The 26,031-nt window shown below is 38.9% G+C and overlaps 1 protein-coding gene across 1 annotated transcript in view; it reads right to left on the bottom strand.

Moving 5' to 3' along the window:
• The window catches only part of OSBPL10 (oxysterol binding protein-like 10), a gene marked incomplete at its 5' end in the record, with an annotated part of 87,082 nt that extends 78,818 nt beyond the window's left edge, over nucleotides 1–8,264 (bottom strand). The window contains 2 exons of the mRNA XM_010584375.1: nucleotides 6,252–6,331; nucleotides 8,089–8,264. Coding sequence (XP_010582677.1) covers nucleotides 6,252–6,331; nucleotides 8,089–8,264 — 256 coding nt within the window. The remainder of the gene's footprint in view (nucleotides 1–6,251; nucleotides 6,332–8,088) is intronic.
• Between the last annotated feature and the right edge of the window lie 17,767 nt (nucleotides 8,265–26,031).

Here is a 26,031-nt window from a genome sequence, read left to right as displayed (position 1 = left end):
AAGGAGAAGAGGCTTGATGTGCGTAAAAGACCCAAAACAACACTCACAAAGACTTGAAACTTTCACTAATCTGGCTTTATCAAGCAGTTATCATGCAGACATTAAAAATACCCAGTGAATAATCCATTTAGAAATTTAAAGGTATCTCTGTGGACATTCATTAATAAGGCAAGAAGAAACCTGATAAAACCAAAGATCTATGATAGCCATTCTTTCAGCTGTGGAGAAAAATTACACATCTGCCTCATAGGGATTTGATAAAAGCGTTGACCTCAAACTTCCAGGCATTACTACAGGTGCTGTTTCACATTACAGCTAAACTGCTACTGCAGTTGCCACCGAAAAGGGCAGGTTTGGACTTGTTTCTCCACCATCTCTCCATGCTGGCTCTGAGGCCCATTTTGACCTCATGGATAGCCATTCCAGGGAGTTAAACCAGAAAAGAAACAGAGATGTAGACACACATACAGATTTTCTGTGGATTCAGCTCCCCAAGCTGCCTTTCCAGAGGGCTGGATGATGGTTATAACAGGCACCAGGAGCACTGCTTGAGGGGAAAGAGAGCAGGATGGCACCTCACGGAGGCACGCAGTCATCAGGGTGGCTCAGTTTTAAATATGAAGCCTCAGACTAAACCAGAGAAAGGTTAGGTTTTGGGCAGATCCATTTCAGCCATCCTCCATCCAGGAGGAACAAGAGAACAGAGCTTTACCATCACCATCAGGGGCTGCTGGAAGCAGTCCAGTTTCTCCTACATTAGTGCTCATCCGATTCTTCAGTGAGCTGGTCAGAAAGCTAAGTCCTTTTTAGTAGGTTGTCATTTTTTCTGTTTCTGGTGCCCAAGTTAATACAGAACCAGAAACACAACAGAGCCCACACAAAGGGTGGCAGCAGAAGGAAGGGAACCGGACTGCCATTTACAGCTGAAGGGAATTAGCAACTGAGTTCAGCTGAAACATAAATCCACACCATCCAGTTTTCGGCAGCTCACTGTGCAGCTCTGAAGCAGACGCTGGAACAAGGGGGAGTCTACCTCCTTATTCTAGCACAGACCCAAGCTGAAAGTTACCATCTGAGCACAATTTAAGACAGAAGCTACTTCAACAAGATAAAGGCTTCTGTTCCCTGCCACATTCCTGATAAACACCGAGAAATACAAGGGTTGTATGCCAATCCAGCAACTCATTCACACGTTGGAATTAAGAACTGATATAAAAACCTGTGTTTGGTTTTAGTAGTGCTTTTACAGCCACCATCATTAAACAGTCAAGAAAAAAAGGGGTATGAAATAGAAGAACTAACAAGCTTGTGACAATTTATGGATATAAAATTGTTCTTGGAAGTTACCACAAAAATTATGCATAAGCCTACTTCTTCTTGGAAGCATTTTATACCACTGAATTCCAATTTGACTAATGCTTTAATTAAAACTTGTACAATAATATTCACTTAGAATAGTCTAAAAAACCAGCAAATCCTATCCAGACACAGAAGACTTCTTCCAATGCAGTGTGATTTGGCACTCTGTGGAGATTGAGCAATCTGTAATTAAGCAAGATGAGACTTGTATGGGAATACCAAGAACATTAAGACTCTGTTACAGCATGGGAATTATTTGCCAGAGAACATTATCCTTTTACTGTTTTTTTTATCATTACGATGTAAAATTTAATTAAAACAAAGTGACAGACAGCTTGTGTTACATCCACTTGTTAGCTGTATAGCTCACCTTCAGACCATTCATTAGGATGCAACTAAATTTAGTCATTAGTATACAACTTTTTTTTTTTTTTTTTTTTAATAATCACTGCTCTGCTTCATTTCCTCCACCACTCCAAGCCCCCAGCTGAAGCTTTAAAGACAGCAAGGACAGCAAGCCATACAGTGGCATTTTGAAGCAGGCAGTAGCTCTGAACAAGGACGGAAACCAGTGCTGATCTGGATCCAGTGCAGGAAGAAAGAATGCTCTCCTATGAATATTTCACAGAAATAGTGACACAGCTTCAGCTTTGAAAAACATTCTCCAAATTCTCATGTTTTCCTATGAATCTCTTTCCAACAATATCTGTTCAAGATTTCAAAAGCATGTTCTCTCTCCAATATGAAAGACCTGTAGCTAAGAGTTGCTTCACTGGTATTCTTGGAAACCTTCCCAAGGTTTGCCTGGTTATCCCATTATTTTTCCCCAGTTAACCTATATCCCACTTGCATAAGATAAAACATATCCCTCACTCCATATTTTACACTTCCCATTGCACCTCCTTCTCAAGTGTATGACTCCTAAAAAATAGCTAGAAATTTCTGCCTCTCGTTCTTCCTGTGAAAAAGGTGAGTTTAAGCTGTAGAAGAAGCTGGGAGCAACCACTCAGGCTCCAGCTTTCCCAATGCAGAAACATGCCTGTCCCCAGCAGAGACAGAGTTTGGATTCTGTTGAAACTCCAGAAGCTTACAACACGTGAGTATCTATCTGCCTGTTCGTGACAGTGCTATCAGAGACAGACAACTTGTGGTTATCACTTACCACAGGCCTCAAAGTATGAGGAAGGGGGGGAAAGAGCCCTGCTGCCATTAGAACAACAAATCACATCATGACAGACCTATCAATGGTAGGGCTATTTTAACAAAATCAAAAAATACAGATTTTTGTCCTCAATTCTGCAAAAGGAAGTCAAACATGTACCCTTCTCTGTGTCATTACAGACCTTTGTATGTAATTCCAGCCCCTAACCCCAACACAAAAGCAACAGTAAGGTGGCTAAAATAGCAACATGCTATTTTATGTAAATTTAAAATATTTTAAACAGCATGTTTCCACCCCCATGCTAATAATTATTATATTATTATATAAAAGTACTTTCAACTACAAGAAAAAAAAAAAAAAACAAATCACAAAGAAATGCAGCAGTTTTTGCTTCCCTTACCTCCTATCAGGCAGCAGTTCTGAAGTAAGAAACTTTGAGGAAAAGAAAAAAATATGTTTTTTCTAGTTTCTGGAACCTCTGTGAAGCATCACTCCCTTGTAACCAGTATCTGATCTCCAAAATCTAATCATTGTAACATAAAAGCTTTTGATCACTTGCTTTTCTAGAGAAAAGCAGAGAGAAGCTTTAAAACTTACTTGTAGATAAAATCCTAGTTAGCACTACATGCAATGCTAAAGTCAGGGAAAATCTGCCTCTCAGATAATACTATAACCCTGAGAAGATAGGAGGGGAAAAAGGAAAAAAGTATATTGAAAAACAATAAGAGACAAATCTTGTCAAAAGAAAGGTTCCTAGAAACAGGTAAGCACGACATTGCTTCAAGTACAGTACACTTCTGAAGTAAGAAGCAGAGTCATCAGTGGTCTCATCTGAAGCACATAAATTCCCAACATTTTACTTTCTAGACCGTTAAGCTTAAAAATACAGAAGACATAAACCCCTATTTGCTCTGTGGCTTACAAAAGTGGACAATTAAGAGTGCTTCACTAACAAACATATGAAGTAAAAAGTGACCTAGTCTGATTTTAGATGTAGACTTGTAACACAGAAGTAAGAAAAATATTTTAGTTTTCTTCAGCATTTCTATTTCATACTAAAAGTATCCGAGCTAATTAAAATGTATGATTGGCTGTACAAACCAAAATGCATCTATACTCCAGCATCCTATGCCAAGTTTCTGTAACTCATCAGTCTTCTAAGAAAAAATGTAAGAACCCTCCTTCTGCTGTTTGAAACAATCTTTTGTTTGGTTCCTCAGTTACGCATGCCTACCACCCCTCAGTCACGGAAATCCTTTTGTTTTCTTGCACAATGAGCCTAGGAACCAGAAGAAAGCCACAGCAGTGGTATGTCACTATGCAAGAGTACAAGAACAAGTCTAGAGAGATGCTCCCCATTCTAAGCCCTGCCTGTTTCTAGAAGTTGCATGTTAGATATTCTGTGACAGTCACCATCTTTCTATTTTATAGCCTCCCACTCACTTAGTCAAGGCTTTCTAACAACATTTTGCCTTTCAAATACTTTTCAAATCTATATACACTTTTGGCATCCAACGCATCCCATAATAATCTCCAGTTTTCATTCACCTCCTTTTATTTTGAGTTTTCACCTCGTTTTCTTTGAGGGTCCCCCATACCGATATTAACAACTAGCAAACACCTCCTATTCAGCCACTCCACAGCACTTATTAACACTGTACTTTCCTGATTTGCCCTTTCCCTCCCCATCATCAGAAAAAGACTCCAGTGTAGCCAAGTTCCAGTACACAGAGTTCATTCTGTACAGAAGACTAACAAACGTGATGAAAAGTACTTTCCCCCACTCCAATGTTTCCATTTCAGAAACGGAAGGGGACTGATAAAAGTATTTGAGACAAGTATTTGACAGAGTTAGAGCAGTCTAAGTATTTTCCCTTCTGTTCCCTGCTCCTTTCCTGGTAATTCCTAAAATTCTATTTGCTTTTTTTGGACCACTACTAATTGCTGGACATTTTCAATGTTGTAACAGCAAGATTTTTCTCTTGACATACTAATTAATTCAGAGCCTATCAAAATATGTAGATACTACTACTGCGGGAGCTCGACATAGAGAGGCAGTATGAAAAATTCTGAACATAAATTATTACTAAGTACAACAGTTTTTACTTAAGGAGGAAAAATGATCCAAACTTCACTTACACAAAGATCAGCTTCAACTCAATTACTGCCGCTCTGGAATGAGATTTTGGTATTAAAAAGAGACACCTCTACAGAATTATTTATCAGGAGCAGGCAAAAGGAGAAAAACAAAGCCAGTATCAAGAAATATTAGCAAACAAATAGAGAGTAGAAGTATAAGAATCACTATGCCATTGCACAAGTCTCTGATATATATACTGAACAACAGTTCTACTACCTCATCATAGTACACTGTAGATGCTAAACATTTAAATAGGTTCGAGAAGCAACCAGAAAACTTGTTGAGGAATAATTCATTGATGGCAACTGAGTATAAAAAGTTACCACCTCTATCTAGCACAGGAAGTCCCTGAGCTGCAAACCAACAGCAACTGTGAGAGTATCCTGATCAAGTAGAGTTGCACCTTTCCGAATAGTACTGGGCCACAGCTATATAAAGATCGTATTTAACTGCCATGTGTAAGAATTGAAAAAGTACCGAAATACTGAAGTTACTCATTCTCCTTCAAAAAGGGCTTTAATTATACCATAAGTGCTTATTGCCAAGTCCACATCACTCACAAAGAACAGAAAATTGGTTTTATTTTACTTCACACACTTCAATGAATGCCAGTCTCCTCAAAATACCATCCATCTTCTCAAAGTCCAACTTTCAAAGATAGCCAGGATCATGACTTTGCAGTTAACATAAGACTGATATTCTCAACATCTTGGGGCAGGGAGGAATCCTTTCTGCTTGCAGTTATATGCATTTTTTTAATATAGCAAACAATTAGTCATGAGGAAAGCAGCCTTTTTCATTCTTGTAAAGGTATCAATAGAAGTGCTTAAAAGACTGAAGATAAGAGCAGAACTTTTTTTTTTTTAAGTGACTTAGTATAAACACTAAAAGCATAAATAAAATAAATACAGTAATAATTTATTTCTAATAGGGATTTTTGTTTGTTTGTTTTTAATATCTCCCACTTTCAAAGTGTGTTCTAATTTAAACAGATTCATGTAATTTCTATTTGGAGACAGGTGACACCCTCAACCCATCATTCCGCAATTTTTTAAGTCCAAACGTTTTACCTGTCCAAAATATTTATCTGTTTGAGGACAAAAATTCTGATATCACTTCCAAAGAGAAATAAATAATATAAATCTTCATATGATGACCTCTTTCAGATTTGGTAAAGAAGTTGAAGACTGACCACTGCTAACACCTACCTGAAACTTTTATAATAAAGGCCATTAAATCTTATAAAATTAAATAAAACTAATATCAACTAACACTTTTAAATACTAATCAGGACATCACACAGGCATTTATTAATAAACTGTTTATCCAGCCACTCAGTTAACCATGTATTGATAGCATCCAAATGCACTTAATTAATTTCTCATAAATAGGATAATGTTTATTTATTAAGATTGCCCAATTGACTTAAGCCTGCTCCAGTTAGTGACAAATGACAACTTGCTGCTTTTACTCATAAACCTCTAAACATCAACCCACTAACTGCAGCAGCCAGTCTATCATCCAGGTCATGCTGTTCTTCACCTACACCACTTATAAAATAATAGTTACTTCTCCCTCTTAATTATTTACCTTAGAATTACCTTCCTTGTGATGTTTGGCACAGGATCGAAGCTGAGTTATCCAGTACTGTTTCTCCTTTGCATCAGCAGCTAGAACAGAAACAAGAAAATGCAGGGACTCACACATAAATCGATACTCTTTTTTTTGCATAAGAGAAGGTGATGGGCCAGAGCGGGGCAGGGTGATTATTTATTGGTTAGGATGCACTATAAATTCTAATTCACACTACTTAATTTAAGTATGTGTAAGTTCTTCAGTACAACACATCTAAACCTCAACTTAAGATGTCATGGCCAGCTGGAAGAGATAAGCTTGAGTCTTCTTCATAGTTATCTCCAAGTGTTATTAAAAGCAGAATTACCTCAAGGTGACTTTTTTTCATTTTTAATTCACTTTTGTTTTACTTGTCTCTCTTTGTGACGGACAAGGGCCACACCAAAGCACTTACATCAGTAAAACCTCTGCACTCAGGCTGTCAATCAACTACCAGACAAGCTACCAGTTCCCCAGAAATTTAAGTACTTCTGTTTCAATGTAGTTCAACTAAATCTCTCTTTAAACATGTGTATCATTTGCATGCAACTTAAATACACAAGGATGAAAACCACAATTTCCCCCTCACATTTTTAAAAAACAGCTTTAAAAATTATTAAAAAGATTATCTGCAGCCACACAGGTGGCTCCTGTGTAATATTAGTAAGTCTATTTAGGAGAGAGGTTTGGTTTTGTTTTAAACAAACCACTACTACAGTAATTGTAATTAAGAATACCAATACAGAGTGGGAAATTTCAGCAAACATTTTCTCTTACTTCCTCTACTATTAAGTATCTCAATGGTTATTGACTCAGCATAAAAATTATTTACTAATTTTAATAAAATTCATAGATCTCATTAAATTAAAAGCAGCATATTGTAAGTATTTGATAATCTCAAGTGACTGGAAAAGCATGATAATGAAACCACAAGTGTTCATGATTTCTAGCTGTGCAAATTCCGAAACATTTTAACAGAAACTCTCCCTGGTTGTTCTTGTGTTTCAGTTCTACATATAGAAAAGCAACACACTGTACCACAGGGGAGGACTCCTGCATACTCGTCTTGCCAGAAAACTGATAAACTGTGGTCAGAATAAAACTAACATAATTTTAAACTTTTGTTACACCACGTCACTTTTTTTTATTTCTTTTTTTTTAATAAAATAGTCTGATATTAAAGTATCCTGATCAATCAGCCATACTGAAAATACCTTAGAATCAGAATACTGCCTTTTTTTTTTTTTTTAATTATTCCAAAGTAACTCTTGCATACCTTATATTGTCTTTCTTATATTTGGGAGCAAGGGAAGGCAAAATTTTATGTTAAGGGTGCATTCTATTACTCCAAGACTGACAAGAACATATTATCTTAACAGCCTTCCACTGGCATTTTTCCCTTCTCTGACCCATCAGCAGATTCATTACTGCACATTATCTGCAGGATGGTGGCAGGGGAGAACAATATTAGAAGTCAAATGCTATGCTGTGGACAGCAACAAAAGCTGCTTTTTCTACCTTTGGAAGCAAACAAGAGATACTGTTCAAGCAAAATGCCACAGTAACAACTTATAGAAGGCATCTTGAGGTATCTTCCAGCCCTGAAAGTCTATATATTGTAAATTCACACATATTTAACTCCAGATTGCTCTTCCAGTGTGTTTTATAATACAGTATGTAACAAGATACCTGTATAACCACTACTTTCTGACAGTATAGGGAAGTAGAAGAGAAACGAGATATGAGAGAAGAGATGTAGAAGCAGGAATAGGAGAGAAGAATGACTCAGGTGGCACTTCAAACAACACTGTACCTCTCAACTTATACATCTCTCCATTAGCAGAGTAGACCACCAACATGTGTGGCACTTCGTCACTGGGTGATATTATAGCTCCAGCTAAAGACAAGGTTCCACGTGGCTTCTGGTTTTTACTTTGTTCATTCACGAAATACTGCAGAATCCCCGTCTCAAAGTCCAGCACAAAGTACCTGTTCAAAGAAAATGCAATTGTATAGTATTTCTGTTAGAGTTCTTCACGCATTTACTCAAAGAAGAACACAGACTGATCTTAAATCAAGATCATAAATAAACAAACAAGATTAAAGTCATTTCTGTAATACCCTAATTTTATAAGGTCCTGTTCTTTTGATCATTAGGTTTGGTTTTCAAGGGTACATGTGAGCTGTTCTTTTACTCATGTTTCTCAGATTAATAGTGAGGCCCACATACAAGACATGAAAGCAAGGAAAGGAGTTTTTAATTTAAGAGGTTCCACTGAAGAAGTATGAGACTGCTTCTTTTGGGGGGTTTTGGTCCCTCCCCTTTTTTTACCATTTATAACCTTGAAAGACATGCTAATTTCCCACAACTAGTCTTTTGAAAAGATGACACTGTTTTTGCAGAGGGATAAGCACAATTAAAGATACAATGGTATTTTCATCTTTGTGATAATATTTCACATACAGATGTTGAATGTAATTCTGAAAACTGGCCAAGGGAATTGAGCATTCAGTTCCCAATAAGTAATATGGAGGAAGTATGGACACCCATGTATAAGAAAACAATCAGGAGGAGAGATAAGTAAAGTCTAAATTCTATTTGGTCATTCTGCTAACAAATTCTAACAAGGAAAAAACATTTTTACTGCTGATCATACATTTAGGATCAGGAAATAGTCAGCCAGTGAAAATCAAGTAAGTAAAATCCACAAAAATTAAAAAAAAAAAAAATTAAAAAAAAAAATTTTGATGAAGACAAGCCATGCCACAATAAACCAACTGCTAGGACTGCAAGATCATACAAACAAAAATAAACTAATTGCATTGTCCAAGTGCACTAAATGAAAGTGAAGATGTTTCGATGTTAGTATGTCGGTCTCAAGAGATGGAAACATAACTTCTCCCCCCCATATAAATCTATATTTCACAACAGCATAGATCTTAAATTCCACCTCCCTGTGGAAATCATCTATGCTATTACACAGAACAACTATTTAACACTCTTTGCCAAGAGAGGACGGACAGCAACCTCCTGGCTCAGATGAAGGACAGTTTGCTACGACTCGCAACAGACCAGAGTGAAGATCACACGAATGCAAGTGTCATGGTTTAAGCCCAGCTGGCAACAAAGCACCAGGAAGCTGCTCGCTCACTCCTCCCCACCCCCAGCCCTGGTGGGATGAGGAGGAGAAAATATAAAGAAACACTTGTGGGTCAAGGCAAGGACATGGAGGGATCACTCACCACTTATGGTCACGGGCAAAAGACAGGCTCAACTTGGGGAAAAAACAAAAGTAATTTAATATACTACTAATCAAATCAAAACAAGGATAATGGGAAGTAAAAGCAAGCCTTAAAACACCTTCCCCTACCCCTCTCTCCTTCCTGGCTCAACTCCACTCCCTATTTCTCCACCTCCTCCCCCCCAGCAGTGCAGGGTGGTGGGGAATGGGGGTTGGGGTCAGTTCATCACACGTTGTCTCTGCTGCTCCTTCCTCCTCAGGGGGAGGACTCCTCACTCTTCCCCTGCTCCAGTGTGGGGTCTCTCCCATGGGAGACAGTCCTCCACGAACTTCTCCAACGTGGATCCTTCCCACGGGCTGCAGTTCTTCACAAACTGTGCCAGCGTGGCTCCTTCCACAGGCTGCAGTCCTTCAGGCACAAACTGCTCCAGCGTAGGTCCCCTGTGGGGTCACAAGTCCTGCCAGAAAACCTGCTCCAGCATGGGCTACTCTCTCCACAGGGCCACAGGTCCTGCCAGGAGCCTGCTCCAATGCAAGCTTTCCACAGGGTCACAGCCTCCTTCAGGCACCCCCCTGCTCCAGCGTGGGGTCCTCCCCGGGCTGCAGGTGGGCATCTGCTCCCCCGCTCCCCTCCACGGGCTGGGGGGGACAGCCTGCCGTCTCACCACGGGCTGCAGGGGCATCCCCTCCTCCCCCGCTCCTCCTCCCCTCCTTCTTCACTGACCTTGGTATCTGCAGAGGGGTTCCTCTCACATCCCACTCCCCTCTCCGCTGCAGGTTTTCCCTCCTTTATCCCAGAGGCACTACCACCGTGGCTGATGGGCTCGGCCTGGGCCAGAGGCGGGTCTGACATGGAGCCAGGGAAGCTTCCAGCAGCTTCTCACAGGAGCCGCCCCTGCAGCCCCTCCCCCGCTACCAAAACCCCGCCACAGAAACCCAATACACCGCAAGTTACCCCCTTAGCCTCTACTAAAAAAACAACCCTAACAATCTGGCTAATACCACTAACATGGGCATTTGGAATGCATACTATTTGCTACTTTTCCTCTAGATAGGATTAGCATAAGTCATATGAAGTTGTGTACAATATTTCAGAAACTGGGATTATTCAGACTTCTATAGCTTTGTACACCCCAAATTTGCTCAAGTCACTACTTTGTTTTGAAAGTGGCATTTTCTCTTAGCCCTTTTTCAATATCCCCATATGCAGAACACCTCTAACCTTTCCCATCACGGCATATTTCCAGGATTGTCTTCACATTGTGTTCAAGTTATTGGTGTTCTTGTGCTCACCTCTTTATTGAAGCTAAACAAGCCTGGACATGATGCAAGCCATCATTGCCTAGGATTTACAGAGTTTCAGACATTTTGCTTGGGCAACCTTCCTTTGCCACATTTATGCATAACTCTCTACTGCCACCACCGCACCAGAACAAAGATCAAATTCTCTTTAAATTATTACAGATTAACAACCCATGCCCCAAATAATTTTAAGCTACTGTACCACTACACCCCTCACTTCAGCCCTGACTCCATCTCCCACATCTCCCATAAAGCACATCTCTGCATCCCTTCCCTCACGAAACAAATGGAAAGCCTCCCTTCTGTAATCATGAAGCACATCTCTTTACCTTCCCTCTACAGTTTATCTTCACCACAAAAAAAAAAAAAAAAAACGACTACAGAAATGGCAAACTGAATGCCAACCACCACAACGTTTTCAACAGTACTGTTAAAAATAAGGAGGCCCTAAATGGAAATTGCCAAAATTTCAGAAGATTACCTTATTGACTTGTATTACACCAGTACATAACCTTCCTGTTTTGTTTGACTTCTAAATGATTTTACAATACTGATCTCCCACTGACAAAGCATTTTTCCTCTTCAGGGAAAGATGAGGTACTTAACTGCAGGTCAAAACAGCAGAATTGGAAAACATACAATAAAAAAAAGTCAAACTTGCACATTTCATAGTAAATTTTAGTTTCGCTCATTCTCAGTTTTCCTTGTCCATTTTAGGAATATCTGTTACATATTCAGGAGAAAAAGCAGAGCACTAGATGCAAGTGATGCCATGCTCCTGAGAAAATGACACAGTAGCTTGACCGTAGAGCTAGTGCTTCTCTCCATCCAACTGACAAGTTTTCAGCAATCTCTTTGGGTTTAGCAAACAAGTCTAGGCTTTATATGCAGTGACATCCATTCTGAGCCTGTGCCATCATTATAATTTCATTGTGCTTTTATTGTTCAGGTACAAATCATTTATTTCAGCCTTTGTTATCAGGCCATCTTTTATCCATTACTGCCTTGGAAGTCATCATTGCGGTTACTGCAATACAGCTCTACCATTAACAAAAGGATGAACAACATTTAAAAAAAAAGGGGGGGGGGGGGGAAAGGGAAGAAAAATCATCTTTCCTTCTGCTATCAAGACCAAACAATTTGGGGAAAAAAGTTCCTCTGAGTCTGTTAGAACAGAATCTATTAAGTTACATAAACACTACAAGCACTTCAACTCAGAAACCTTTGCATGCTAGGCCAGCAAAGCACTCCCAGAATGACTGTAAGCTCCACAAAGATGGGCTTTGCATTGCCATAACGCTACCCCAGGGAAGGAAAACAGCCATTCGAGTACAGAATACACCTTTACCAGCATAATGACATCCGAGAGCAGCAACTTCTGCAAATCCACATATGCAGAGACAGCATCCTTCCACATCCTTGTTATCATAGCTACAGCAGTAGTGTTACCTTGACCTTCTAGCTAACCATAACCTATTTTATGTACAGTCTCAGAAAAACAGAGCATTAGCATTGGCCTTGTACCTTCAGTTTTCAGTACTTGTGATGATGTCTTAGCTGCCTGTAAAAGCACACAACATGTTTCCAGTACAACTCAAGCAGTAATCTTAAGAAAGAAAAAAGTAACCAGTTCTCACAAGCCTTCGCATTGCCCTCTTCAAGTATCCTGCCTTCCTTCTTGTCCCAGATGAACCAGTTTCTATGGCTGCCAACTTTGAAAGTCATAAGAGAAAAGAGAATTATCTACAGAAACGTAAGTTCCAACTGCCCAACAAAAGCTTGTCGTGTCAACAAAATAGCTTTCCTGTGACTTTGGAGAGCTCAGGAACTTTTCACAGGCATCCTGATAGTGACACTGTCCATATCACACGGAACCAAGTATTTGCTTTTCAAGAGTTATGGTTTGATGTGCAACTCCCCTCTTCACCTTTCACACAGTGGTATCACAGAAAAAGATAGACAGGAGTAAACCACACAGACAACTATACTCTCACAAGAGAAGCAGGGGGATAATGCACTTTGAAAACTGCTAAAAAGATAGGAAAAGCCAGGAGAAGGAATAAGGAATTAAATGTCAAATCAGGCAGTGCAAGACTTTCTACAAAGTGTTGGGGGTGGAGGGGGGGGTGGGGAAGGAACAGAAATAGAAGAAACAGAAGCAGCTTTCAAAAACATTTTCTTCCATCACAGACCAAGTGATGACCCAGTTCAGAGCACCGTAAAAGCGCAGAAGACATGGATATCAGATTCTTTCATTAACTGACGAAGGAAAATGATTATATATATGAAGCAGAACAGAAGAGAATGGTACATGTCCCATTTTAGAAGCCCCATGTAACTGTATCAAAAGGACAGAGATATCTTTTAACTTGAGTTCCAAAAGTCACTTGTTCTGCACACTGCAGAAATAACAGCACTAACCTCTCCAGAACTGATTAACCCCGCCACCTTATCCTGTATTTTTCTACTGGCTTTGTTCACAGAGCACACATTTACCCATGCTGTTGTATTTCCGTAATTAATTTACAGATTAACACTGATGAAAACTAACATACTCTTTAGAGAACAGTCAAGTAGGAGGTAGCAAAGACAAGTTATGTTGTACCAGACATACAATTAGTACTATACAGAAATGATGAAATAACTGTTACTGACAGACACTTCCAAAAGACAGCTAAATTTTTCTGTTATTCCAAAATTGGACAAAATCATCTTTTTTTTTTTTTAAATTAATATTCATTAAAAGGGGCCATCTAATGGTAAGATAGAAAATTACCGCTTTAATACATTTTCAGCAGTTTTAACTGCTTAAGCACTGTTCAGACTAGACACATAAAATTACAGGCAAGAAAAAGCAGGCCATTTCACAAAGGAAAAGGCTTGGCCAATGGATTTCTCACTTCAAACTCAAATCTGTTCAGAGACTACAGGCTTCCTGCTCCTCTGGCGCAGCCTCCCTCAAGCCCCTTAGATTCACTGGGATACTCCCCTCTGCCATTCCAACCAAATGCAGACACATTACCAACTGATATCAATTACAAGATAAAACACTCAGCCACACTCAGCAAACTAGAACTTTATTGCTGTTCTATCAAATTAAAAAAAACCAAAACAAAACACAACCACAAAACAGTATGACACTACCAGAATTTTTTTAAGTTACTTATGAGTTTGTCAATATGGCCTGATGACACTTTATTTCTATTTTATTTCCCATATTTCAAAATCAGCGCGCTCTCAGAATAAATCCTAAGTCTTATAAATTCTGTAACTATCTGTCTTAATTAAACGTTCATCATGTTTTATTCCTATCCCCTTTATCCATTCACCTTGACAGCCATTAAAAAAAAAATAACAATCAAGCAGAACAAGTATGACATACTAGGAAGCATAACTATGTTGCCTTATGAATTCTTGGAGGGGAAGAGAGAGACTCAAACACTGTACCAATAAACTATTTCAACTGGATTTCATATTCACCGATATGAGCATCGCATTTATTATAGTAATGATTATAATACATTAATGTTAGAATTATATACTACTATAATCATTTATTATTAGTTCCCCATTCAAGAAGAAACTAAGAAAAAGCAATGACTATGGTTTAAAAAGCGAAAAAATGCTGGTAGTATAGTAGGAGATGAAAATGGTCTACCACCAGAGCCTGTCAACAGAGAACAGCAGCTATACAGGTCTTCCATGAGAAAATTTGAGATTTCCAATACTATCCCCGTTTGAGGCCATAAAAACAAAAGACACCAAAAAATATCAGAAGCACATGATATGAACATTTCTGATGTAATTTACTCACCTCACTGGATATAAGAATTTTCATTTTCCTATTTCCAGTCAAATTAAGCATTTCCATATTCTCCAGTGGAAATGCATACTTTAAAAAAAAAAAAAAAAAAAAAAAACCCAAAAAAACCCACACCACATTTTTAGGCATTTCAATATTCAATTGTACATCCATAACATGGTGTACCGCCCACTGAAGCTGTCACTTGGATGCAAGTCTGCAATGCACCCAAAGGTACGTTCCCAGCAGAAGAAAACACCCCTTAAAAGAACTTCCTTCTATTCTCCTCTTATTCTGAACACATCTCAGAAAACAACCATCTGAAAGTAAGTTTTCAATACTCAGAATCCCAAGAAGTTTTCAAGGTAGGGCTGCCAAATCTTTCCATTGTGTAATGTATTCCTAGTGATTTGAATTCTTCCCAGTTAAGTCAGTCTTCTGGACCAGATTTTGTACAACTTCCAGTTTGAATTCATAATGTGATAGCGGTTTTTTATATAAAGACTTTTGCAACTGGACAACTGCAATCCCAGTCAAATCTTCAATTATGGACTCAATCTGCTAAAAAACTCACCTCTTTTGGAAAGCAGCATTATATTAATTACTTCCTTGGGTTCACAAACTAGCCTACATTGGAATCCATGCTTCATAGTTGGACTGTGTCCAATCCCAGAGCTCATCTGTTTAAAATTGGTATGGATGCCAAATACTGCACAGTAGCATAGACAAATCCTTTGACTAAAGACAAAATCTTCCATAATCTCCAAACAATAAAATGGTTTTCATTGTATGATGACCTAGCACAGCAATTACTTCTGGATGGAGAGGCATGCTGGGTTTCTACAGCAGGCTAGCCTTGGTTTCAGCTCTTTGGAGATCTTTTCCCAGTTACTTTCTCACTGATGAACAGAGAAGCTTTCTTCTCTAAATACCACTTTACCTCTTCCACAGACACTTTTTCTCCTAAACCAGTCTCACAATACATACTTTATGGTCTACTTTTTATTTTGCTTTAACCATAAAAATGCAAATTTTTCAGATAAAATACATTGATTTGAAACAGCACGAAGTCTTCACCCTAATTTACAACCTTGATAGGCAACATTACCTTTCCTATCATATTAGAAAAGTAACAATCCATGTATTTCCCCTTCTCAAACTGCTGAATTTCTTATTCCAGACAGTGTGACCGATACTGTGCTCCACTACACATTTCAGCATCGAATTAGCTTAAGAACAGAAGCAGCGCACCAGCAGAAGAATTCCACTGCCTTCTCCTTCTACCACTTTGTTCTCAACATTTCTGAGTTTCCAAACACGTTTTCCTTTCACTCCATTCCAATTTTCCTCCAGTCACTGCCAGTGATTCCACAATCCTCAAAAAGAGGACATTTTCAAGAATAAGGAATCAAACTATTTTATAATTCTCTTCCTTTTTTTTTTTTTAATGTAGTTTAAAAAAAACTAGATAAGAATTATAGGATAGGAAGTAAATTACTCTGTCAAAGAAAAGCAAAGTTTATGGTTCCAGTAACTGAACAAGATGTCACATAGAAATATATCATTTTTAGGAAACTGTATCTTATAGGCCATCTTGGAGACAACATTTATGCAACTGCTTAATTCTTTTTTCCCTTCTACCTTGAGCCATAAGATTAATGGAATTATTCATGCCAGTAAAGATAAAGCACAGCATACACATTTGACAGTCAAGGACTTTATTATTAAAAATCATCTCTAAAGTTGTCATTTAAAGCCAGGTGTTGGGAGAACACGTTTACATTTCAGTAACTGTTTAACATCCTTTATGCATTGAGGTTCCTCAGTTTATCATTTTCTAACATAAGAAAACGTAAGAACTGCAGCTTTACTGACTTTGAGCATCTCAATGAAAAATGGATTTTCAAAACAGTAATTTCTCTGCATTATTACAACTGCATATCAGTCAAGCTGAACTACAATTTGCTGGGCACTTTTAGAAGTCTTCCATATCTAAAATGGAGATAAGAAATAGAGGAAGTATTATCCACAGCTAATAGATGGACTGCTTGTTTCTGATCATCATGCCCTTTGTGATTTTAACATCCACAGAAATCTCACACAAATAAAACCTTAAGAGAAATCTCTTTTTCTGTTTTCTCAAGTCCCAGTCAATCTTTAAGTTTACAAGCAAGCCTGCTTTATGAACCAAAACATCACTTCTTTCTCAGCATCTGCAGAAGCTACAATTGCTACTGACCAGCTCACCCGTTCATGAACTTCTGCTTGCCATGCCAACTACTTTCAACAGTCTGAAATTCTATATAGTCAGCAATAGACATGCTGCCCGAATTTTATTTAAGTAAAAAGATACTACACTAAGGATAAATATTACTATTAGTTTTCTAATTTCAAATAGAGTTGCTTAGGGGTTGCTTTTTAGGACTGAGGGAGGAAAAATAGGCTTTAAAAAAATGCATCCATTTTTACCCATCAGGTAAAGTTGATACAGATCTTCAAATTCATACAGACCTATGGAAAAGTACCTTCATCACACTAATCTATGCTTTAGCAGAACACACCCACATTGAGGGGTAACAATTGCAATTTAGGGGCAAACATAAACAAAAGGTACACAGTTGAGGTTGATACCATAAGCAGCACTTACTGGCACAGCCCACCAAACTGGCTGGCTGCCCAGTGCTACTTTGTGTCATTTAGTAGTCCTTGCCACCTTCCTTTTTATTTGCTCTAAATTCAGTACTACTTAATAATTAAGAAGACTCCAATTTTTGTATTGCAGATCAGAGAGAAAAGGCTAGCAGTGACGTAATTGGGGAATAAATGGGCTGGTGCAATCTTAATTCTGGCAATGTTATTATCCAGCTCGATTCAGGTCACAGATTAAAAACACAGCTTCCAGATAGGAAAATACATTTTCCTGCATAAGAACAACTAAGATCTAAAACAAAACAAGAACAGAATACTCCCATGTCACTTCTAATAATCTGCATGTAATGAAAGGACATTAAGCTTTAGAAAGACACAGTTCTATGCGATTCTAAAACAAGACACAGGAAACGTCCAAGAGACAACTAGTTAGACACACCAACTCCATTCCTCACCTGAGGGGAAGGCAGTGCTCTGTATGACACAAGACTCTGCTCCTAAATTGGTTCTCACTGAAGCCAGGTCCACAGAATAGTCATTTGCAGACATTTGGGCACCAAAATGAAGGAAGCCGTCTGGCTTCCCCTCTCTCAGTCCCACCTTTCCACCTTATCCAGCAGCAAGACTTTGCTCCTTTGAGAAAGTAAAATTACAGAGACCTACTTTGGAGCCTGTATGGACAACTGCTTCTCTGCTCCAAGTCTTTGCGTAGTATTGGTCTGTCCCAACTAGCAAAAAAAACCCCCACCAATAAACAAGGCAGCTATCAGAAATCAAGCTCTTCATTTTCTTCTGTTTTCCCAAAATCTAGCTAAAGTGGGTTTTACGTTAAGATGTTTAGATTTCACCTAGTCATCCCAAGAGGATGTAAAGTAGAATGCATGTACTTTGCTTAGTCAAGCAATACCCTAGTTGGAAAGTACCTTAAGTCTATCCAGAGAAACAACCACTAGGAGGACCTACAAGCAAACTAGGTGAGAAGCAGTAAATAAATGCAAAAAACTGACTCATTTGCTTTCATTACTATAACAAATCACATACAAAAGAACCCCTAAACATTGGCGGGGAAGGAATACAAGTAAAAATTGGAAAAAAATCTAAGTTCCTTCCCCAAAATAAAGAAAATATATATATATATAAAATGAGATATTCAATTACCTCTAGCTTGTGAAAGCAGCTTTTCCACATTAGTATTTGTAATTCTTTCTACTCACATTAGCAGTTGTCAAAACTGCTGCTGAGCAAAGAGCTGCATCACCACAAAGTTTTAAACATCTCCCAAAACTATGCCAGCCATGCCAGGAATCTTATTGCCTATTCTTTTCTGTAACAAAAACCACACCATAATTGTGATACAGAAATATTTGACCTTCCGTAAAAATGTGTACTTTTTTGCTTGACACTTTCTGCAACGAATTCCATAAGATTTGACAGGTTTGGCAAGCACACTTCACATCAAAAATTGCCTAGTGCGTAGCATCAACTCATCTTCCACAAAGCGCTTACAAAATACAGTATGACATAAACAGTTTAGAAGACGGCCTAACATACTAAAAATACAACTCTCCAACAAGCTGGAAGCCTGAAATGCTGAACCAAAGGCTCTACCATGTACATTAAACACACTAAGAAAATATAAGTATCCCACAGACCTCTTTGAGGGAAAGTAATTAAAAAGAAGGCAGCACTGAATGCAGCCACTGTGAACACAGCTGCTCAGAGCGCTAATGAGTCCAACAGTGACTGACACTATTATATATTATTCTTTCAACAGTCTCTGCTTTAAGTAGAGACATGTACACACACACACTTCCAGGAAGGTCATATATGAAGACACATCAATAATGAAGTGAGATTTGACCAAGGGCAGTATTTTACAGAGATTTCTGTCTGCTACTTGCCACATTCTGCAGGAGACTCACAGACTGAAAAGGGAAGATGTGACCTTAGCTTGGTCTTTCTGGTACTTGCTATTACAACATCCATAAATGAATCAAATAGATCCATTTGATGGCCTGGTTCTCATGCAACGTAATGAGAAAGTAGCAAATTCAGTCACGAATATAATGCTCCCACAACACACATTCACAGGGAGCCTGGAATTGCTGGTTTTGTATCAGTACTACTACACAACAGAGTTTAAAGAAAACCACATTCCATTGAATTTGTGTGAGCCAGCCAGGTCTAAATCACAATTTTATCTCAAAATACTATAGTCCATAATCCAAATTCTCTACCATTTATAGCTACGAAATTCTGGCAATCCCAAACATATATACCCGCAAAAGAGGCCGCTGAACAAAACACATCTATTCAATTGAAATATCCCCACTCATCTCCTTCACCTTCAGCAGCTAGAGCCTGTCCTCTGAACTACATTAAGAGAGATGGATACTATTACTAGAAGGACAGAAAACGTAAGAAGAAAGCAGTAAACCCACACACACACACACCCCACATCTACTACACAGCATCTTCCACTGGCCCCATCCTAAACCCTCTTACAGTGTACCAAGGATGAATCAAACCCTTATTTGCAGAAGTAAAGTTGGCTTATGTTTCTCCAACTTGTGCCTCCCAACTCTTCCTCTCTCTTCTCCAACAACTTGTATTCCTCACTAGTAAGAACTAACCCTAACTCAACCCAGCACTGCTGTTACTGGATATTATGTCCCATCTAGGGGAGGCACCTTCATACAGCAAACACCTGCAAATTTTTTAGAACTCTCTTTTGCTGCCAAGAATTACGACCGTATACAGAAAAAGCACTCAGCCATGAGAAAACCAATATGACCCTGAGTTTTTATGCCAGACCTGACGTTAGTTAGGATTTCACCTGGAGATAAGATACTTACAGGGACTGAAATATTAATGAAACAAATAACAAAGGCACAGAGAGTGACCCTGAACAACAGCATGAACGCAGAAGCGGAGGAAGAGACAATTGCTGGATGACAAACCAAGGGATGGCCCAAACACCTCCAGGTCGGAATATCAGGCAAACTATTCAGGTAATCAGACCACAAAACAGACCGCCAATAGAAGTAGCTCAAATTACAAGACTGTTCTAGCTTCAATTAGAGTAGCTATAGAGTAGTTCAGCTACCTTAAGGAGCTCAATTGAGCTTTTTGCTCAATTTAACAATGAGAGAACGGAATTTAGGAATATCATTCAAGTCATATCTTGAGTCAATTACACAGACAAAAGGAGTCTTATCTCAGCCTGAAGTACTTGGGCTGCATGTTTCCAAGTTAAAGGCCAGGGAAATTATCTATGTAGGTGAACCCTAATGAGTCTGCTCCTCACAGGTGAATATGGTTCCATGCACAACAGTAAAAGCCTGTAGTGGTAAGTCAGGGAACTTCAGGGAGTTGACCTGAATACAAATAAAAAGGACTAAATGTCAATGCAAGCAAACTGGCCACTGGAGTTCTTTCCAATTCATTTTTACTGCTTACTGGAAACCAAGGTTGCTTTAAGACAGACTGTAAAAACCCCAAAGTCACAGGAAAGGTATCTTAAGTCATGCAACTGAATTGTAAATTCTATGCTATAAAATCTGCACTATTTTGTATATCGTAATTGTTGAACAAAATAGCTAAATCACTGAACTGTCTTCACCATCACTTAGCTCTTCTCTCATTTTTAATTATTAAACATGAAATATAAAAGGTTAGATAGGATTCATAAACTCTCTTAATAAAAAGATGTCACCAACCTAGAAGTTTTTAATAGAAGGATGTTGCTGAAAATTAATTAGGGCAGTCACACATGTCATGGTTTATGGAGACAGAACCTCAGTTTTATTACGACCACTCTGCTGCCAACAAGTGAGGGACAATTTACAGAGGAAATGGAGGAACGAAGGAGTAGACAAGCAGAAGAGTTTGGCAACAGGGCATGCAAAAAGGTTTTCAGCAAATTTACCTAAAACTAAGTAAACAGAAATCTGAAGAATCATTTGACACTACAGTCAAGAATAAAGCACTCCACTAGCTAGACTTCCAATCACCATCCAGAGCAAAACACTCTCCTGCACTGGACTATATGTACTATAGGTTAATTACTAGGTTAGTGAAGACTGGGTTTTTTCCTACTTCTCACCGAAACTAGTTTGTCAACCTCTTGAACATACCCTTAAAGAAAAGAATGAGTTGGTTACTTCTTCCAAGGCTTATTAGGTGACCGACAGAAAAGCCAACATCAGACCACACCTAGACAGTACATTCATATCGTTCTCTTAAGCTATATAGAGCATTACACTTTCTCCTGATAGCTGCGTAGTTTCAATAGACTAAGCAAGCACATACTGGAAGCAGCAAAGATGTAACTGGAGTACTCTGAAGCTGGAGTACTTAACAAGAAAGATACCAAGACCACATATATACTTAAAGATTTTTTAATCTTTTTTGGCCAGGTTAATTTTCTGCCATTTTAGTGAGCTGAATTCCATTACCATGCAATCAACAGGGCATCAGAGACATAGCAAAGTAAGAGGGAGTGAGGAGCAGTGAGTAGCATGCAAGGAAATTGTCCCCCTTTTGTTAACAACGTGCTCTTAATTCAGTTCAAGAAAACCCATTAAACCATACCCTCTGAGGACTACTGTAATGGCATAGCACTTTATTGTATTTATCAGCAGGGATAAAGCTGTAGAGAATAATTCTGTTGCTTCTGTTATTCTCATTTGGTCTTTTCTATTTCCAACACTACTAAGTATCATAAGTGATGGTGTACGGTCTGACGTCTGGGGGTTTATTTTTCAATTACAGAGGAATAACCTTGGTACTATTTTTTTTTTCATTCACTTCTCTCTTATACCATTTTCTTGACTTCCATCTTACCACCTGCTAATATAAACACCTACAAATGAAAATGCAAATCTACCATATTTTGTACATTCAACACTCTCAGGCATGCTGTGTACAGATCTAGTTATATCACTTCTGCTATGCTTAAGGGTGACCAGCAGGCAGAAAAAGCACCCTCTTTGTTCCTTCGTGATGTATGAGAGACACCTAGGATGCTCTCCTCTGGTCACATCAGCCTCAAGATATTAGTTCCAGCTTTCCCTAGCCTACCTGGAAGAGTAATGTGCCAGAAACACTACCACAAGATAATAAATTAAAAATAAATAAAAAATCATTCATGTAGAGCAAGCAGGGAAATATTCAAGAAGTATACAGGAATCTAAATGAGTCTGTAAAGGCATTCCATCATCTGTGCATGCTTTCTCAGAACATATTTCTGCATTCCAAATCTTGAAAAACTTACGACAGGTACCATTTAAAAACATTAAAAGTCACATTTATTACTGAATACCTGCAGGCTCCAAATCACAAGTGCCATTAATGCATGCTGTGGCAGGAGAAGCCATTACATCTTCCCATTGTCTGCTCCCCTCCACTTCACTGCCATAGATGATCACCCCGGCAGAGCAGCAAACAACCAACCCTACCAAAGTCCTGCGCTCGGTGAAACTAAAACTGACAGACTGATGGCAGATGATAATGTATCACTATTCCACATTATGAACAGCAGTGCTGTTGGCACTGAGTCACAACCTCTACTACAACGGTTAAATGAGTGAGGAAGAAGTGTGAGTGGTAAACTAGTGATCAGAAACAGGCCTCAGGTAAGTATTAACTGAGACAAATGATCACTTCCCTCTCCTTCAGGAACTGGTGTGCTAGGCTTACTGCTAAGTGTGGGTTACGCTTACATATCTTAGATTTTCTTCACGAAACACAGCGCAGTTAACCTCACCTCATGTCTACAGCTCAGCTGGTTGTAAAACCTTATCCAAACTTAGGGCTCACCACCACTCCTCTTCCCTCCTTCCTCCCCTGCTGCATGGTCACAACCCATCCCTTGGGTCCTCCCTAGCGCTCATCAAACTCAGTGGGAACTAACTCAATTTGCTAAACCAGGGGAAAAAAATAATATAGAAGGAACAGACGGTTGGGAGAGGGTCTCTACCATTCAGCAGCAAGAATGTGAAACAGTGGCTCATCTTCTGGTCTCATGAAAGCAGTTGGTACAAGCTACCATGAAAGCAAAGGAGGTCGTTTCAGACACCATCTACGAGCTCGACCCAAACCACAAAATAAATTCATGCTAATTATATCAGCAAACAACAACCGGAACATGCAAAATAATTTATAACTACTAAATCATTATAAAAGCCTACAAAGATACATAAGCCATGTTCATTTTTTCCTCCTAACTATGAAATAACTTTTACATTTTCTTCTCCTAATCTGCTTTTCCAACATTGTTATTTGGAAGAAAGTCAGAGATGTTTAATTCTGTGCAAGTTACTGATATGAGACTCTAAAGAACATGACATTCCTCTGGAAGCTAAAACCCTTCCAAAAATCATATTTAACCTGATTTACATTTTATGTATTTCCATGGATGAAGACATAGGAAATGAGGACAGACATCCTCTTATAATTGTTTGCATTCTATGTGAACAATTCCATTCCATAACTACTTTTTTGAAGAAAATACATCAAGTAGCTCTGGTATTTCTCAATACATACAATTCATTTATGATCAGTAAATTAAAATGAAAAAAAAAAAAAAAGTTAAACATCAGATATGAGTTCTTTAATCTCTAAATCACTTACTTTTAGATAGAAATACAATGTCTTGCACATTTACACCACAGTCCACAGCAATGGTGTAAAATAAACAGGAATTGTTCCCCCAGAACCTCAGTAATTGTTACATCAAGATAATTGGGCAAAGTGAAAAAAACTGCCCTTAGAAAGTGCAAGTGAAAATCAGTTGTAACTTCTCACTTTCCCTCCACAAGGAAAAATTGCGGATTTGCACTCTAAGAACCTAGTTCAGCTGAACTAGCCTTCCCCTATTTGGTGTCACGTCAGAACTACTGCTCTGTCATCTTCATTTCTTTGTTGCCATCACTGGCCAATAGCAGTACTCAGCACCGCATCCCAGCATAGCCTATACAATAGTAAGAGTGGTAGCTAGCTAAAGAATAATGCAGCCAGGTCAGTCTTTGGGCAGAAGAGGAACTTTGCAGAGCCATCCATCCAGCGGGAAAGAGACCCATTTCCTCTGCACCTGTGAGTGTCGTGTGGAAACCACTGGCCGATATTTTCCGCCATAGGTCTGCAACGGATACGCTTGACCCCTAGCCATACTTTGGTTCAGGCTGGCTGAGGAGCGACAGACCTCACACCCCGTGGTGAACCTGTGGGCTGGAAAGCTCCTGGCTCACATACAAGGGAGTGAAGGTGCCTCAGAAAAATATTTCGAAAGGTGGTTTCGAAACCCAAAAATGCAAGATAACCAAAGTACAGAACAAGATACCACAGCTAAAATGAAGACACCTATCTTGTCTGTGCTATCGACTAGCAGACAACTACTTCACTCTACAAATACTACCAGCCGGACGGGCCCAGCTGGAGCTCTTCCCAAACCGCAGCTGGACTGCGTGCCAGGTGATCTCCCCTTGAGCAGGGACGCCTCTCAAGGTCTGACATCCCCTACCTGAGACTAAGAGATCCTTCCTTGCCCAAGGCGGAGAGATCCCTTACCTGCGACAGATCCTCAGTAAGTGACTGATAGCATGCTGAATTAATACCAATGAAACATTACTAATCCATGTAGCCGCTCAATATTTTTAGAAACACTGTATAGATAATTCCATTAGACATAAACCGTTGTCCAAGTCTAAGATTGGACCTAGCCGCACCTAGGCTCCATAAGGTGTTTAGAAAGCAAGGGGTCCACTCTGAACCTCATGACTCAACAGGAGGGTCTGCCTCACTTTTTGCGTCTCCAGTCTGTGTGTCAATCATTCTAACTCAATTCCAACTCAATTTTCCTTTGTATGTTTCTTCCATGCAGTAATTAATAAGGTGAACCTTGCCATCAAACTTATGAACCTTGTTAAACCATTGTTAGACTTTATTAAATTCCATCAAATTTATTGAACTCTGTCAAATTATTATTCGCCTCAATAAAACATATTGCTGCTTCTCTCTTTGAGCGAGGTGCATTCCATTCATCCACGACAAGGTCACATTCATTAGTCATCGTACATAGCAGTCCTGACTTGACAGCTTGTCTAGCCCAGAGAAGCTCACTCGCTGCCCCATTATCAACCTTCAACTACTCCGAACTCCTGGAAAGTAAGCTTTTGTGTAATTACGTGCAAAAACCTTCTCCCAGGCTGAAAACACAGCCTCTCCCACGCTAACAACTACTTTACTAATACAAACCTTAGATGGATGGTCAAAGAAAACAGATAGTACAAACAATTCACACCACTCAGCACCAGCAGTCCTGCCATATTAGTTTCCACTGTACTCAGTACTACATCAATTTCCATTTTAAAATGATGAAAAATGGTATTTTTCAGGAGCCTCCTACATTATATACGTTTCTGTCAAATCCCTTGCTATATCTTACTGAATTATTGAGAAGAGTCATATTGGCTGATCAGCTAGCAAGTAGGTAATTGTAAATAAAATTTGGCATCATTCTTAATACAAAAGCAATCAGTCTGCTCTACAAAAAGGCACGAACTCACTAGTAACTTTTTAAAAGCTTAACATAATTTCTGTTGTCATTCCTACAGCTACAATCACACTAGTTACAAAAGCAATTCAGAAATTGCTGATCTGATCCACCCTCCCACACAAATAAAAAGAGCTCCTTTGCCATAACTGAAATTATGAACTTATGAGCTATGAACAACTATGAACCAACAGCTTCAAAATAGAA

This window comes from Haliaeetus leucocephalus, unplaced genomic scaffold (assembly GCF_000737465.1).
Source record: "Haliaeetus leucocephalus isolate CR32 unplaced genomic scaffold, Haliaeetus_leucocephalus-4.0 Scaffold973, whole genome shotgun sequence".
NCBI lineage: Eukaryota > Metazoa > Chordata > Aves > Accipitriformes > Accipitridae > Haliaeetus > Haliaeetus leucocephalus.
This window is presented reverse-complemented; position numbering and strand designations above follow the sequence as displayed.